Below are 17,364 nucleotides of genomic sequence, written 5' to 3'. Positions count from 1 at the left end.
CTATAGGCACTAGCATCTGCATACAAGGAGTCACCGTCCATTGGAACTCGGGGTTGCAGGCAAACGATACCATGTGTATCAAGACAGTCTGGTTGCAGATCAGTTTTACTGGTAGCAGACTAGCTCAGGCTAAACATCACAAGCAAATACCCAAGATAATTGGAACTAAGCATGAGGGGATTTACTAATTATCATAGGCAATGAAAATTTACAGTGAATGAGAGCCTTTCTGATCAAGAAAAGATCCAGCTTTGCACATGAAGTGCTTCAAGGAAGAAGGCCATTCACTGGAATTTTCAAAGCCACAGGACTGGCTGCCGTTTACTCACTATAAATGAATCCCACTCTTCTTATATAGCAAACAACTATGAGATTCTATTTGCAGCAGTGAACTGCATATGATGGTATGTGACATTTATGAGCTGCTGCCTGGAATAACCATGAGGTACTTTTGTGACTGTGACCCTCGCCTCTGAAGGCAGTGGCATCCAGGCTTGGGTGTATGGCTGCAGCTTTAAGGTGAAATCGCTATGTATCCACCACATTAGAAAACAATTTGCTTCAGGGCCATTCTCCACAGGTAGATGGAGATAGGGTCATAATTCCCAGAAGGCCTTTTCAGGAATGACCTGTACAGACTAGATAGTGCAATGTGAAGTCTTAAATGTGTTTTTGATAAATAACTACACATATTAAAAAGAAATACAGATTGCAGAATTTTCTGTGGCTTTGTGTGAAATACTTCTAACTTTCAATGGTTTTCATTGGAAAAAAGGGACTATCATTGTCACACTAAACATCAGAAAGATTAAACTTGTCAGGCAAAATCTCCAAAAATATTAACTCTGTTGCTTTATTGATATGCTGAGTAACTGCAACATTCACTGGGTTTTACTTTTACCTTTGAATTTTCAATTTGCACATTTTAGCACATGCATTATACTGGAATATTTATTTAATTACTACTGTAAGTGAAAGATATGCTACAGATTGATTATAACTGGAGGAAAAAAAGTGACATTAATTTTTTTTTCGCTGTATCTTTGTGGTTAAAGAAACACATGGGCATTGTTTAATCATTGGCTTTTCTTTACAGTTGTTCTCCAAGTATGTGGACTGGTTTTATACCCAATCAAATTTGTGGAGACAGCCACGATGCGAACATATCATGAGTTCAACTGGGGATATGGCATTGCCTGGGGAGCCACCATCTTCTCATTTGGGGGAGCTGTACTTTACTGCTTAAACCCGAAGAACTATGATGATTACTACTAGAGCAGAACTAATTCTACCGAAATTAAGCTCACCTCCTTTGCTAACTTGCTACTTTCTAAGTTGAAGTGTGGTATTTAACCTGTTCTCTCTATGCACTATTCACTTTGGCTGTAATGAAGATAATTGCTTTAACTCCTGCACCACAAATATGGAACTCTGGAAGAGGTCATGGCTGAAATTTTGTATATTGGCAGTTTCATGTACAGTGTGCTGGAATGCAGACTTCTGTTAGTTTCACATCAGCTGAGCGGAATCACAAAAGTGTGCATTGAAGAACATGAATCAAAATTTACCTTCTCAAGAATGTTCAATTCAATTTGCCTTGAAGAAAGAATTTGTGCTGGGTATGAAGGACATGAGTTTCCCATAGTGAGGTTGGAAAATTTATACCTCATATTTGGGTTGAATAAAGTGCTGATTGTTCTGTGGCAACTCAAGTAAAAGTGCATGCTTGCATTCATTTTCAAAAGCTCAGCAACATCCTTTGTAAAATATTATTGTGCTGATGCAAAATAGAAATGTATTACTCTTGTTTCTAATTATTACAGAGAAATGGGAACACTATACTGTTGTAGAGCATACTAAAGTTCCATTTGTATCATTCAATTAAAATTGTAGCATTTCAGTTATCATTTTCCTATGCCTATAGATGAATTTTATGAAATATGTTTTTAAAACAAAAAGCATAGCAAATGTCAGTATACTTAAGTACCACTAGATGTAGTGTCAAAGATGAGCATTTTGATGAGCTGAGTATCTAGAAAGAATCTGATATGCTATTGTAAACATTCTAATTTATTTGAGCGACTACTGTATTTTTATATAGACTTCTGAACACTATTTCCTGTATGATTATACTATTCCTTATATTGTGCCTAAAAAGTTATTTTGACTTGTATCTCAGATAAATTCCATATTTCCAGCAATTTGTTATCTCCTTCTTTCTCTGTAACTTTCCTTCTCTGTATCATACAGTGATCCTTGAATACATTAATTTACTATAAAATATATTAGTTTGGGGAGGAAAAGGACATTTTCTTGGAGTTGTACAGGGAAAACCTACATTGAATTTGTAGAACTATTTATATAAAAGGCCTGTGTACTTAATTTTTCATTTTATTATTTCCTACATGATCAACAACCTGATACAAAGGTATCATTTAAGAACCATTCCTAACCTTGCCTGGACTTCTGCAGGGTAAGTTGAACATTTATTTAATCTTTCATAGAACTATCAATTTACTGAAATGATGCTGTAAGCATTCCCACTGCAGGTGAACAGAGTCCAACAAACAGAAATGACCAACAAATGTGCTCCAAGCTATAATTCCTGCAGATCGTTTCTTGTCTGCTATGCTATCATAATATAGTTTTTGGCCATATTCCTGGCAGTAAGTCTGTCTCATATTTTATTGCCTTCAGCATTTGGACAATTATTGGATGTGTAAAAACTTATTAACTCCAGAGAAAAACTCATATATATTTTCAGCAAAATACATAACTCATAGGCATGTGAAAGGTGAATGTGAAAAATATTGTTCAAGTGTATTTTGCGTCAGTCTTCAGTGTGGAAGACACTCGCAGTATGCCAGAAATTCGTGAGTATCAGGGGGCAGAAGAAAGTGTAGTTGCCATTACTAAGGAGAAGGTGCTTAGGAAACTGAAAGGACTTAAGTTAGTTAAGTCACCTGGACCAGATAGACTCCACCCCAGGGTTTTGAATGAGGTGGCTAAAGAGATTGTGGAGGCAATAGTAATGATCTTTCAAGATTATTAATAATGGTTCCAGAGAACTGGAAAATTGTAAATATCATTCCAGTCTTTATGAATGGAAGGAGGCAGAAGGCAGGAGGTTACAGACCAATTACCCTGATTTCAGTGGTTGGAAAGCTGTCGATGTCCATTATTAAGGATGAGGTTTTGGGGTACTTGGAGGTGTATGATAAAGTAGGGCAAAGTCAGTTTGCTTTCCTTAAAGGGAAGTCTTGTCTGACAAATCTGTTGGAATTCTTTGAGGAAATAACAGACAGGGTGGACAAAGGAGAGTCAGTGGATGTTGTTTACTTGAATTTTTTTAAAGTCCTTTGACAAGGTGCCACACATGAGGCTGCTTAACAAGGTAAGAGCCCATGGTGTTACAGCACAGTTTGCAGATGATGCAAAGGTAGGTGGAGAGGCAGGTCATGTTGAAGAAGTAGGGAGTCTGCAAGAGGATTTGGACAGATTGGGGTATTGGGCAATGAAGTGGCAGATGAAATATAATGTAGGGAATTGTATGGCCATGCACTTTTGTAGAAGAAATAAAGACATAGTCTGCTTTCTAAAAGGGGAGAAAATTTAAAAATCAGAGGTCCAATGGACTTGAGAGTAAGATTCCCCAATGGTTAACTTGGAGGTTGAGTCAGTGCTAAGGAAAGTAAATGCAATGTTAGCATTCATTTCAAGAGGACTAGAATCTAAAAGCAAGGATGTGATGCTGAGGCTTTATGAGGCATTGGTTAGACTACACTTAAAATGTTATGAGCAGTTTGGGCCCCTTATCTATAAAAAGATGTGCTAGCATTGGAGAGGATCCGGGGTGGACCATGAGAATGATTCTGCGAATGAAAAGGTTAACATATTGGGAACGTTTGATGGCTCTGGGGCTGTACTCACTGGAGCTTAAAAGAATGAAGGGGAATCTCATTGAACCTTATCAAATATGGAAAGGCCTAGACAGAGTGGATGTAGAGAGGATGTTTCCCATAGTGGGTGAGTCTAGGACCAGAGGGCACAGCCTCAGAATAGAGGGACATCCATTTCGAACAAAGATGAGAAGGAATTTCTTTAGCTAGAGGGTGGTGAATCTGTGGAATTCATTGCCACAGATGACTGTGGAGACAAAGTCATTGAACATATTTAAAGCAGAGGTTGATAGGTTCTTGACTGGTCAGGGTGTCAAAGGTTATGGGGAAAAGGCAGAGAATGGGGTTGAGACAGATAACAAATCAGCCATGAGGAATGGCAGAGTAGACTCAATTGGCCATGCGGCCTAATTCTACTCCTGTGTCTTATGGTCTTATTGTCTTATGGACTGCTTGGCCCATTAAGCTATCTGTCAGCTCCTTAATCAGAAACTAACTGAAATGAGCATAAAATCCTACGACATTTACTCCAACCCTTGAATGCTCCACAAACATATTCTGGCCTTTTACTTCTAGTCATTACTTCATATCTTGTACATTGAAACATGCTGTTTTCTTTCAGGAATTTATCAAGTTCCCTTATTAACTATATGGAATGCATGCATCTGTAATTTGTTCCAGAGGGAAATGTCTCTCTGTGAAATGAAATATTTCCTGGCATCTAATCTCACTCCGCCTGAGGATTTTATATGCATGTTCATCAGTCTTGCCATCCCTATTGATCTCAAGTAACAATCCAATTGGATTGAATCCAATCCTCTCTTCTTTTTAAAAGCCTTTAATCATACCCCCTTCTAAGTTAGCTGTTTCCCAAAGTACTTTACCATTACACTTTAGTTTCCCTTTATAGTAAGAACTTGGTATTTCAGAGAATCAAGATTTTTCACTAAATGTAGATGCATCAAAGTCTTCCATGATTTATTTATAAGGTCTGTTCATCTGTTCAACAATCTCTGCAGCATTCTACAGGAATACCAGTGCCCCACACCTCACATCACCACTTAATAAGTTGTCATCTATGAATCTGTTTCAGTCATAGTTTTGAAAGGGGTGATGAAGTAAATATTGTTTATTAAATGATAGTCAATTAGAATTATGCTATTTGCAGAAAGGTACTTGTTTATATGTAAATAAAAAATATACTGGTTTTAACAGAATGTTAAATAGATGCATGAATATGCAAAGAATAGAAAGATATGGATCTTTTACAGACGGAAGAGATTGGTTTAATTCACAGTGTGTTCAGTGCAGACATTCCCGTGCTGTATTGTTTTATGTTCTAAGATATGGAATGTTTAAAGAACAGTCAGACTGAACACATTCAACACATAGTAGTTTTCACCATTGTTAATTTATCGTATGTTTCCCTTTCATCTATTGCTTTTGGTAGGAAGTATATGGCAATAGTAACAACAGCTACACAAAAATATATTTACCATTCTTTAGAATATATTAAGCCAATACTTTGTCCATTGGTATGCCAAGTTCATAAATATGAAATTGAGTGGCTGAAGGGATATCTGAAGATTTTGAAAAAGGTGAATTGCTCTGTGAACATTTGTGTTATGCCTTAATTGACCCAACTATGGTATCTTTGCCATGGAAATGTAAACATGATTTTACTAGACAACAATCTACCGGTAATTTCAAAATTAACCTGATCTAATTTTTGCAAGAGTTAGCGTTTGTAACATCCATTCTTTTTATTCTAATTATTGTAAAATTCTCTTTGAATTCTGTGACTGTTAATTGCTGTGTAAAAATTTCAGAACAAAGATTGAATTTTAATTGAATGGCATTCATTGTGCACATTTAAGCAACAGAGGGCTCTACAGTTACAATAGTTTTAATGAATGTAAGTAAAAGATTGCAAAGCAGTGTCAGTGAGTACAGTTGAGAATCAACACTTTCTAAAAGTTAAATGCATACAAGGTGGTTGGGTGGTGGACTTGCTGTGATCTCAGATAATAACAATGAATTTAATACAGGGAGAAATCCTGCAGCACAATAGAGAGAAAAATAAGTATATAGTGTCATTGAGTATATTATTGCTTAGAATATAAGTATAAAAGAGGACCAGTTTTTCAGTATATCTTCACAAGGCATTCCTCGACTAGTGAAGTCCTTTTATGACAATCAATGCCAACATTTGTTAATCTAAAGTGAAGTTTAACGTTTTGACTGGGTTTTGTATTGGTTAAGCAATCTTTTTGTCTTAAGAGTTGAATGCAAGGTATATATCTGATGCAAGAGAATAAAGAACAATGGAAAATTGTCCTCTGTATGCAGGATATGTGCCTGTGTTAGAAACATAGAAAACCTACAGCACAATACAGGCCCTTTGGCCCACAATGCTGTGCTGAACATGTACTTTAGAAATTACCTAGGGTTACCCATAGCCCTCTATTTTTCTAAGCTCCATGTACCTATCCAGGAGTCTCTTAAAAGACCCTATTGTATCTGCCTCCACCACCATTGCCGGCAGCCCATTCCACGCACTCACCACTCTCTGCACAAAAAAAACTTACCCCTGATATCTCCTGTGTACCTACTTCCAAGCACCTTAAACCTGTGCTGTACTGACCCTACTAAATAGTGCCTTTATAGTAAAAAAAATTCCCAAGTACTTCATTGTGTAGACCTTTAAGATCCATAATGTACATCTGAAATACCTTGCTCTCTCCCACAACAAAAAGGCAAGGATTTCCAAGTTGGATTTATAATCATATGCTCAAGTGCCATGAGTAACTTACTTGCAGCAGAATCACAGGCATATAAGCAAGATTCATAAGGAAACATAAACTAAGCACAAATTAAACAAAATTTTTTATAAGAACTCAACTAGAACAGAAGACAGTCCATTTTAGTGCAATGTGATCAAGGTGGTCATAGTGTTGCTAAACTGGTGATTAGGGTTTTTCAGGTTGGTTCAAGAACTGAATGGTTGAAGGGAAATAGCTGTTCTCAAACCTGGGGATGTGGGACTTCAAGCTTCTGTACTTCCTGTCCAATGATTGATGTGAGAAAAAGACATTTCAGGTGATACTTGTCATTAATGCAACAATGTTGAAGGGTCAAGTTTGAAGCGTGGTGTCAGATCTTGCTGAGATTTGCAATAGTTCTAATTTCAAACCTTTCAATTCATTTAGAGCTTTGACAGCAGGTGAAACCTCAATCCCAGTTTTAATATCAGAGATATTTATAGTGCTTGGCCTCTGCACCATAAAGTCTGTAGCCTAGTTGCTAATTGGACCATGTGCCTCATTTGGAGTGTCAGAGAAAGAGGTAGGTACTCAACCATAACCCTGGTAAATGTGGGATTGCAAGGACCATAGTTGGCATTTCTGGCAGTTAACCTTGTCCAGCCTTTATTTATGGTTACCCTTTCTTATTGTTATTCAAATATGTTAGTCAAGCTCCATACTAGCACTTTGTGTTTGTCTTTCACATCTGGAACAAGCCACTGTCATTTCAGACACTGTAACACTCTTACCTCTAAGATAGACATCAAAGATTTCAGCTCCAAAGTCATGAGTGCATAATCAAGTCCAAAATTCCAGGGCCATACTGAGTCGTTTCTCTGCTGTGTCAATAAAATAAACCCCTCAAGCAGCATCAGAGATAATCTGACCATTTCTGTCAATGGAGTTGACGGAAGAATGCTCTGGGTAAAAAGAAAGGGAAATTCTTGTACATATTGAGGAAAGTTGTCACGCTGCAACCGAGGAGAAAGGGACTGAAAGAAAGTGATATCTTGAATGTACATCAGAGGTAACAGGGAAAGAAGAAAGTAAGAAATATACTGGACACTATTGTGATCACCTTCTGGGCAGTGTTGCCCAGTTGCTGCCAGTACTTTCAGCCAGCTGCTTGGCCAAAAAAAAGGGTCCAATTTTGATTCGTGATCTTGATAATGCATCACTTCAGGAAGTGGAAGCTAGCAGAGAATCTCTGCAATTTGCTTATCCAGAGGACTCAGGCAGCTGGAGTGTCCTCAAAAAATATTCAGCCCACACAACTATTTTACAAATTAAAAATGTATTGAAGTAAAATTTTTGAATAAATCTACAAAACTATTGTGGATTGGGAGCTGGGGGAGTACTTTGGTGTTCTAACATTTAACTGTCATTCATTCTTTGGGGCACTCTTCTATTTTTGTGGATGGTTGCAAAGAAAAAGCATTTCATGATGTAGATTGTATACGTTTCTATGACATTAAATGTGCCTTTGACAACTTTGAAACATTGTGCATCATGTCAAATCAAAAGAAAATTTCCAAACCCTGTCAACAATTTACAAATAATTAAAAACCAACATTGTGAGGCTGAAAAAGTATTATTACCCTTTGTAATTACTACACTAACTTTCCCCATGTGCAATTACTATACCAACCTACCCAATTTGTTGATGTAGAAAATTGAAGGATCACCTGTTTTCAATGAATTCATGAGAATAAATACTCCCTCTGTCTGTAAGGTGCAACAGTCTGGTAGATTTTTAACAGACAAGCCAAAATGAAGACAAAAGTGCATTCAAGCCAAGTTATGTAATTCAAGCCAAGCTGAATGATAATAAAGAAGCCCAAATCTGGAGAAGGGTATCAGACTATCTCGAAGGCACTGAGCATAGATCAGAGCTCAGTGCAGTCTATTGTGAAAAAGTGGAAGATGTATGAAACCACAGCCACAGTGCCTAGATCTGGTCAGCCCTCTAAACTGAGTCATGAGAGAAGAATGGCGCTTGTCAGAGAGGCTACTGTGACACCAACAGTCACTCTGAGTGAGCTGCTGAAATCAGTGGCTGCAACTGGAGATGAAGTATGTGGCTTCACAATCTCTAAGGCCTTGCACAAAAAGGGTATTTATGGAAGAGCGGCAAGGAATGTGTTGTCATTGGAGAAAGTCCAGAAGTTCACCAGTATGAATCTGGGAATGAAGGGGTTAACATATAAGGAGCATTTACCAGCTTTGGCCCTGTACTCACTGGAATTTAGAAGAATGCAGAGGGAACTCATTGAAACCTACCGAATGTTGAAAGGGCTAGAAAGGGAGAATGTAGAGAGGATATTTGCTATGGTAGGTGTATCCTGAACTAGGGTCACAGCCTCAAAATTGAGGGGCAACCCTTCAGAACACAGGTAAGGAGGAACTCTTTTAGCCAGAGAGAAGTAAATTTGTGGAATGCTGTGCCACAGACTGCAGTGGAGGCCAAGTCCATGGGTTCATTTAAGGTGGAAGTTGATTATTTCCTGATCAGGCAGGGCATCAAAGGATATGGCGAGAACGCAGATGTATGTGATTCAGTGGGATTCTGGACAGCCATGATGGAATGGCAGAGCAGACTTGATGGGTTGAATGGCTTAAGTCATAATTTCTTATGGAAGAAGCCCTGACTTAAAAAAACATATCCTTGACTGTAAAGACTTGGCAAAGCGTAACTTAGAAGATACTGTAAAGATGTGGAAGAAAGTATTGTGGTTGGATGAAATTAAAGTTGAAAATTTTTGGCTTAACAGTACATATAGCATAAATCTAATACTGTGCATCAATCAGGTAATAACCATCTCTACTGTAAAATATGGTGGAGGTAGTATTGTGATGTGGGGATGCTTTTCAGCAGTAGAAATTGGAAATCTGGTCATAAATAATGGGAAGTTGAATGGTGCTAAATACAGAGAGATTCTGGATAAAACATGCTAGCCTCTGCCAGAAAGCTTAAACTGGGGCAGATGAACTTCATCTTTCAACAGGACAATGACCCAAAGTACACTGCAAGAGCAACATGCAATGGTTTTAAATGAAGAAAATTAATGTCCTTTAGTGAGCCAGTCCAAGTCCTAAACCTAACTCAATTAAATATCTCTGGCAAGATCTCAAAATTGCTGTCTACTGCTGCACCGCAACTAACCCGGCACTGTTTGAGCAATTTTGCAAAGAGGAGTGGGCAAATGTTGCTCCAACACATTTTGCAAAGCTAGAAGAGACTTATCCAAAAAGTCTACTGGCTGTAATAGCTGCGACAGGTGGCTCAACGAAGTACTGAGGAGAGGGGGATGAATACTTTTGAACTGCTGACAGTGTGGTTTTGAATTTTCAGTTTTTTTAGGCTTTGCGATTTTCCCTTTTAGGGGCTCAACTGTTGGGGAAAGAAAGGAACATGTTATTCACAAATAAATACTCTCAATTAAATTGATCAAAATCCCTGGTGGAAATACTCATTTATGTGAACAAAGTGTTGGGGGTTGAATACTTTTACAAGGCACTGTATATGTGAGGACAGATCAGCCATGATCAATCTTTAAGATGGTCATGTGGTCCGCTCCTGTTCTGACTTTCTTGCATGGGTCACAAACTGTCAGAGCCCCACCAATTGTCCCTCCCCCTATTTTTAACGGGTCGTGTTTAAAGATAAATATATTTCTTAAAGGGAGCTGTTGTTACAGTATTCTGCCTTCTGACTGGTGGAAATTGCAAAGAGTGCTTATAGTTATAGAGTCCTTCAGAATTTCAGGTGCTGCTGTTAAAGGGTACACAGTTTCAGTATTTGCTGTTTCTTCCGTGTCCTTGATTGGATGATACTGTAGATTCTGCTTTATCAGTCTGGAATGGTAACATCTACTCTGTGTCAAGTGTGTGTGCTGCTTGATTTAACAATGCCACACAGCAGGAGCAGGCGCAAGAGAGGAGTCATCTCTACCCTAATGGATAGCACCGAAGCAGAAGTGCCTGGAAAATTAATCGTCTTCCACACATTTCTACACACAAATCTCTAATTAAAACAGTTTCCCACATGTCAGATCACGCCAGTTATTACTTCCTTGTCGATTATTGCCATCAGAGAATTGGCCTGGTTTATGACTCACCTCAGAATAGCTGAATTTCACTCACTGGGTGTCAACCACTGTTCATTACCTCTGTTGATAGCAGAAGTTGGACTTTTGTGATACATTTATGACCTTTACTGCTCACTCACAAAACCACAGTGAGTATCAGGGTATGAGAAAAAGATGGCAATTTAACAGATCTGCATTGTGATACCAATGTCTTGCACACAGAATCTCTCAGGCTCACTTCTCACAGATCTGGAGTACATTAAATTATTCATTGGAGCTTCCTTCACTGATCACAGCCATTTTGCCTGTCAATAGTGAACTACATGTAGTAATCACTGGTCCCTTGATCTGCCTGTGTCTTGCCAGGTTCATCACAGCAGTGTCATGTCCTGACAGACAGATGTGCCACACCCCCCAACCCCCACATTTTCCCTCAACTCCTTGAGATCTTGGATTGCTGCTGCATTTTGTCCTGCGTAATTTCCCAGCTGTCAGCGCAGTCTTGATGTGGCAGCTATAAGCTGTGCACACAGCCCCTGCTGGGAGCTACATTCACAGTTTAATTCATGGTTCCATTGCCAGTCAGCATGGTGCTGCTTATAACATGGCCTTTTGCCCAATTTGCCAGCCTTGTAGGGGAGGTGAATCGAAAGGGAGTTCTGTCAAATGAGGAGAAGTTCAAATTTCCAGGCAAACCAGATGGGAAGTTGAGTTTGTGTGGGGCTGCCAAGCTCACTGCAGTGTACTCTGTCGACCACACTCCATATATTGGATGTATTAGTCAAGTGGTACAACAGAAGTATTTAGAGCAGAGGGCACTTGAAGAGCAGACCATAGTTTGCCAGTCAACATGTCTGAGTCCTATTTCTGTCAGTGCAGATGAACGTGCAGTTCTCAGAGAAAAACACTTAAAGAGAGCCCTTGAGAATTCCCAGTTACTCTATCTGTGGGAGGTAGCCTTTGAATATCACCTTTGAACTTTTCCCTCTTACCTTAAATGCAGATCCTCGAGAATTAGACATCTCAACCCTGGGGGGAAAAGATATTGGCTGTCAAGCTATTTTTCTGATAATCTTATAAACATTTACAGTATCAGGTCCGTCCTCAGCCCAAGTTTGTCCAAACTCAGATGCCCCCTCAGGTGATAACATGATGTTGCTGTCTGTATTCTGGACACCGCTCATTATTATGTGCACACTGATCTCATGCCAGCTGCACAATGAGTGAGCAGATCTCCTGGTTTACTTGTGCCATGCTTGCACCTGCTCCCCGTTTGCCACCGTTATTTCCTGCTACATCTTCACACCAAACTTGTGACAGAGCCTGGTGTAAAAATGATGAGGATAGCTAAATGAAACAGTGAAGGACAGGCTGTCCTGATGGATGTTCCACTTTCTGATCATGGAGAATAAACTTTCTGTGTGAGCTCTTGATCATTGATTCTACTTCGATCGTGCAAGAGTGGAGGGTGGGGACACCCACATAATTCCATGGTACCTTTTGCTACTGCTCCAGAATGCTTGGCTAGAAGCTGCAGTTGTTCCTACCCCTCCACCTTTATAATTAAGCATTTACAGTCCCAAGTGAAGAAAGGGAAACAATTCATTCACTTTTTAAAAAAATTTTGAATTATCTTTCATGTAAAAGGCAATTCTTCCATTCTTATTGTTGAGGTATATTTCAGTTGAGTTAGGTATGGATTTTCATCTCTCTAAAGGTGGATAGTCACCTGGGTCAGATAAAAGAAATGCATGTTGTGACTTTGCAGTCAAGCAAATGGCCACCATTGAGATGTATTCTATACGTGATATCCATCTACCTTTTCTTTGGAACTCCCATTGTGAACAAAGAAGAAGAGCTTATTATGGATACCAGAGTTTTAAACTGGCCCAGGTCAATAGACTCAAATTCTTATCTCAATTGGTTGTAAGATTTATACGTGAAGTAACTTGGCAGAGGTTTGGCTCAAGTTCTTATTGTTATGATCAGGAAGTGTTCCCAATTGCACACTGGTGTCACAATTTGCCTCAGAGGAACCACAAGGAGAACTAAACTGGGAAATGGAAATGACGCCCTGTTGCAATGGCAATAGTGTTCCGAGGCTGGAGTATTCATTTCTCATGGAGGTCTGTTTCCTAAGCTACATAACACCTAAATATACTGTATGTTTTTGGACTATTGATGCAGTGTTCAAATTCCAACCTCCCACCTGGAAAAGTTAAATTTGGTCATTATAAGTAAGATGGATTGCTGCTTAAAAAAAAATCATACTAGCTACCATTTCCATTAAACTCCCAGATTTTCAGGAAAGCCTGCTGTTTCCATCAATGTCCTTGAAGGAACACAATCTGTCATCCTTATTCAGCCTGTAACTCCGGATCAACAGCAATGTGGTTGAATCTTAACCTGCTGCCACAAGGTATCTTAGTTTTAAATTTTCTCATTTACCTGCTATTCAATATATATAACATTTTAAAAATTCAAATGTTCTAAGGAATAAAAGTAATAAATGTCTTTATAATGTTTTAAAACAAACAAATTTAAAACATGAAGAAAAATAGATCTCTATACTGAAATGCTTCCCAGCATTTATCTTTTTCACAGAGTAGCAACTCCCACCCACTGATGGCACTGCAAATCACCTGTCAGTACCCCCCTTCCCCCGGTGTAAAGCTGAGGGGCAGCCACAAGGTACATCTGGACTTCTTTTCCAGCAATCCTCTGTTCACTGATAAGTATAGTCACTGAGTGGGAAGTCAGAAATTGGACATTCAGCACCGAATTTTGCAATCTGCCAGCATGATTCAGACTACTGAGAATAAAACTGAGTGGATCATCTAGTACTGAAAGCTCTTGAGTGGTTCATATGGACACCACCATGGCACTGCTGTCTCACAGTTCCAATGAGGCAAGTTCAATCCTGACATCAGGCATTGAGTATACGCAGTTTGCACATAATCTCTGTGACTGCATGGTCACAGGTGCTCTGGTTTGCTATCACATTCTAAAGACCTGCAGGCTGGTGGGCCATGGTAAATTCCTCCTAGTGCAGGTGAGAGGCAGAATTTGAAGTGATGGGGAGTTGCTGAGAATAATATAGAATTGGTATAAATGAACGTTTAATGTCCAATACAGACTCAGGAGGCTGAAGGTCCCTTTTCCAAGTTGTCTGATTCAATGACTTTCTGCAAGTCCAAGTTCACTGCAAGTAATGGGCAGCTGTCACGTCCCCACTACCCTCATCACCTGCACCAATATCCTTCTAGACCAATGAACACAACTTATTTAAGAAGAGAATGTCTTTAGTTTGTTGAAACCCTTTGAATATGAAATAGCACATGGAACCTGCCCATTTTAAAATAGAATTAATAAAAACTAATTTGCATCATATGAATAAATCATGTTCTTGTGCAGCCATTAATAACCATTATCCATAGCAAGGTTACATTATCTAATTGATGAAAAGTTTGTCACAAATTGAGCACCCTTCTCTTTTCCTGAGATTTTCGACTGCAGAAATTGATTTCTTGCTACCTAAAGGCAAACTGATTAATGCTTGATTGTAAATGGCAGTTTAATTATAGGAAATGCCATGTTCATTGCAAGGTTTGAGTTAGAGAAGTAAATTCCCTAATGTCTCAGTATGAACGAGCAATATCAATCATGGAATGATCTATTTTTATCTTAGATATCTATAAGATTTTTTGAATAATGTAACGCAAATAATGGGTTAAAATTTGTCTTGAAAAGTAAAGAAAATATCCAATGGTGATGAGGCAGCATGTTTTCCAACAGCTCTACCTTTAGTGTAAAGTGAATTGCTTATATTCCATCACCTGCTTTGCAGTTAAGACCACCTTCAGTTGCAATGACTTGTGGAAATGGCTTTAGTGGCATATTACTGTGAAGGGTGAGTATTGCTTTAAGGCCGGTGGAAATTGTCAGGTGGTTAATTCATGAGCCAAGCAGCAGGTTTAACGTAGTCTCAGCTGCCACATTAAACAGGTACGTTTCTCTTGGTGTTCTTTGTCTGAAAGAGTTTTTCCACAGGAAGAACATGAAGACTTTACTTGAGCAACAATGTTGAAAACTTCCTGTGAGAGTCTGTCTTGCTGGAATGATCTGGTTAATCTGTGGCTCGGACAAAGCGAGAGTGAATTTCTCAATATTGAAGTAAATAGAACACATGGAAATGAGGCTTGGGATGAGATGCCATAAGGGTGCTGCGGATACGTCAGAAAGCAAAAGTTTATTTCAGCTTCAAAGTTCCTTGCCAGCTAAGAAGCTTGACTACTAATCCCTTTAACGTTTGGTCCACATCTCTCTATTTTCCAATCCTACATGTCCGGATAGCTTTTAATCTAATTGTATATGCCTCTATTACCTCCTCAGGCAGCTCATTACATGCACTCACCATCCTCTGTGTGAAAAACCTACCTTCAGATTCCTTTTAAGTATTTCCCCTCTCACTTTAAACCTTCTAGTTTTAAACTCCACTACTCTGGGGTAAAGATGATGACCATTTACCTTATCTGTGCCATTCATAATTCCTTAAAAGGGTCACCACAGCTTCCTTTTCTCCAGGAAAAATAGTCCAACCTGCCCAATCTCTTCTTTCAAGTAATATTCTCCAGTCCTGGCATCATTCCTCTGAATTTTTATGCTCCTTTTTCAGTTTAATCTCTCCTTTCCTATAACATGGTGATCAGATTGATACATAATACTCCAAGTGCAGTACAGCAGCATAGTCATTAGCTCAATTGCGGTACAGTGCCAGTAATCACCTATCAGGGTTTAATTCTCACAACTTCCTGTACTTTCTTCCCATGACCGTGTGGGTTTCCTACAGATGCTCCAGTTTTCTCCCACATTCCAAAGATATACAGGTTAAGGTTAGTAAATTGTGAGCATGCAGTGTTGGCATTGGAAGTGTGGCAATACCTGTGGGCTGCCACTGCACAATCCTTCAACTGTGTTGGTTGTTGATGCAAAATGATGCATTTCACTGGATGTTTCAATGTGCATGTGACAAATAAAGCTAATCTTTCCAGTCTTTAAAAAGAGTGCAGCTTTGTACAACATGAAGTCTCAACTCCTAATCTCATTGGCTCAGCCAGTGAAGGCAAGCATACTCTCTGCCTTCTCCATCTATCACCACTTCCAGAGAACTAAGTACTTAGACCCCAAGGTCTCTCTGTCAACAACACCCCTCATGGTCCACTATTAATTGTGTATGTCCTGTCCTAGTTTAACTTACCAAAATGAATCACTTCCTACTATTCTGAATTGAATTCCCTCAGCTGTTCCTTTGCCCGCTTTCTCAATTGATCTAGATTCAGTTGCAATGTTATACGCCCTGCTTCACTGCCCACTAAATTTTGCTGTCATCTGTAAACGTACCACACCACCTATATTTGCCTCAAAATCATTAATATATATGACAAACAATAAAGGACTCAGAATACATCGTTGTATCCATTATGAAAAGCAGCAGACCAATAGTACCCTCTACCTCGAATGACCAAGAGAATTCTGTGTCCAATTTTCCATTTTACCTTGTATTTCACATATTATTGCCTTATTGACCTGTCCACTCTGCAGAACCTTGTGAATGGCCTTGCTAAAGTCCATGTAGACAACTTCAACTGCCCTGCCCTCATTAATCCTCTTCATCACCACCACAAAAATGACTCAATCAAATTTGTAAGGCATAACCTCCCACTGCATATAAGTATATTAATCATATATTTACAAACAGTAAAAATTTGACTAAACATTCATGCTCCCCAAGTTACAGAAACAACAAAGCTGATTATTCAACAAGCACACTTAGTTAAAAGCCCACACAAAGCATATCTTCCCAACGGTTATGTGCACCGCTTGCCTTCAATGAAGACAGAGAGAGCAGGCCCCTTCCTGTTTTATACCTGGGATATTTGAAACTGGACACCAGGCAGCTATCCAATGGGAAAAGCAGCTGCAGTTTCTAAACTAACCAGTCATGATGGAAGTTATCTTTGACAATCAGAGTAAGCCGTGACCCCACAGGACAGAAAGGTAAAAGGCTGGAGATGAAGAAATCTGATAGGGGAGGAGAGTGGACCATAGGAGAAAGGGAAGGAGGAGGGGCACCAAGAGACGTAGTTAATTGTCAGAATAACTAGGAGGAGATGAGGAAAAATTTCAGGCAGCAAGCATAATTGCATTTTAGACATACTAGGATGAGTACTTGTAAAGATAGAACTGATAAGGCTACCTTGCGAACTGAGAAATAGGATTAATCTGTACAGCTCTACTTCTGGACAATGTAGGTGTATGACTCAAACATCCCCTTCTTGTGCAGAAAATCTCTATTATTCCAAGATGTGCACTCTAATGACATGATATTATATAAATATATGTTGAATCAAACCTAGGACTGTCCCATATTATGAAACAGGAGCAGCACCCTAACTTAGTAATGCCACTAGTTTCAGTGGTTACAGTACACTGGTGCTAGTGTTCTTAACTTCTGTTGTGTTTATAGATATCACATTTAATGCACTAACGTATCTTAATACTGATCTTAATCTC

General features: G+C 39.0%; 1 protein-coding gene across 1 annotated transcript in view; it reads left to right on the top strand.

The window, feature by feature from the left end:
- tmem47 (transmembrane protein 47) overlaps window positions 1–2,197 on the top strand; it is a 34,477-nt gene extending 32,280 nt beyond the window's left edge. The window contains exon 3 of the mRNA XM_073045668.1: window positions 1,097–2,197. Within this exon, the coding sequence (XP_072901769.1) occupies window positions 1,097–1,275 (179 nt within the window). The 3' untranslated portion in view covers window positions 1,276–2,197. The remainder of the gene's footprint in view (window positions 1–1,096) is intronic.
- The last annotated feature ends 15,167 nt before the right edge of the window (window positions 2,198–17,364 follow it).

This window comes from Hemitrygon akajei, chromosome 5 (assembly GCF_048418815.1).
Source record: "Hemitrygon akajei chromosome 5, sHemAka1.3, whole genome shotgun sequence".
NCBI classification, from domain to species: domain Eukaryota; kingdom Metazoa; phylum Chordata; class Chondrichthyes; order Myliobatiformes; family Dasyatidae; genus Hemitrygon; species Hemitrygon akajei.
Note: the sequence above shows the minus strand (reverse complement) of the source record. Positions and strands in the feature narration are given on the sequence as shown.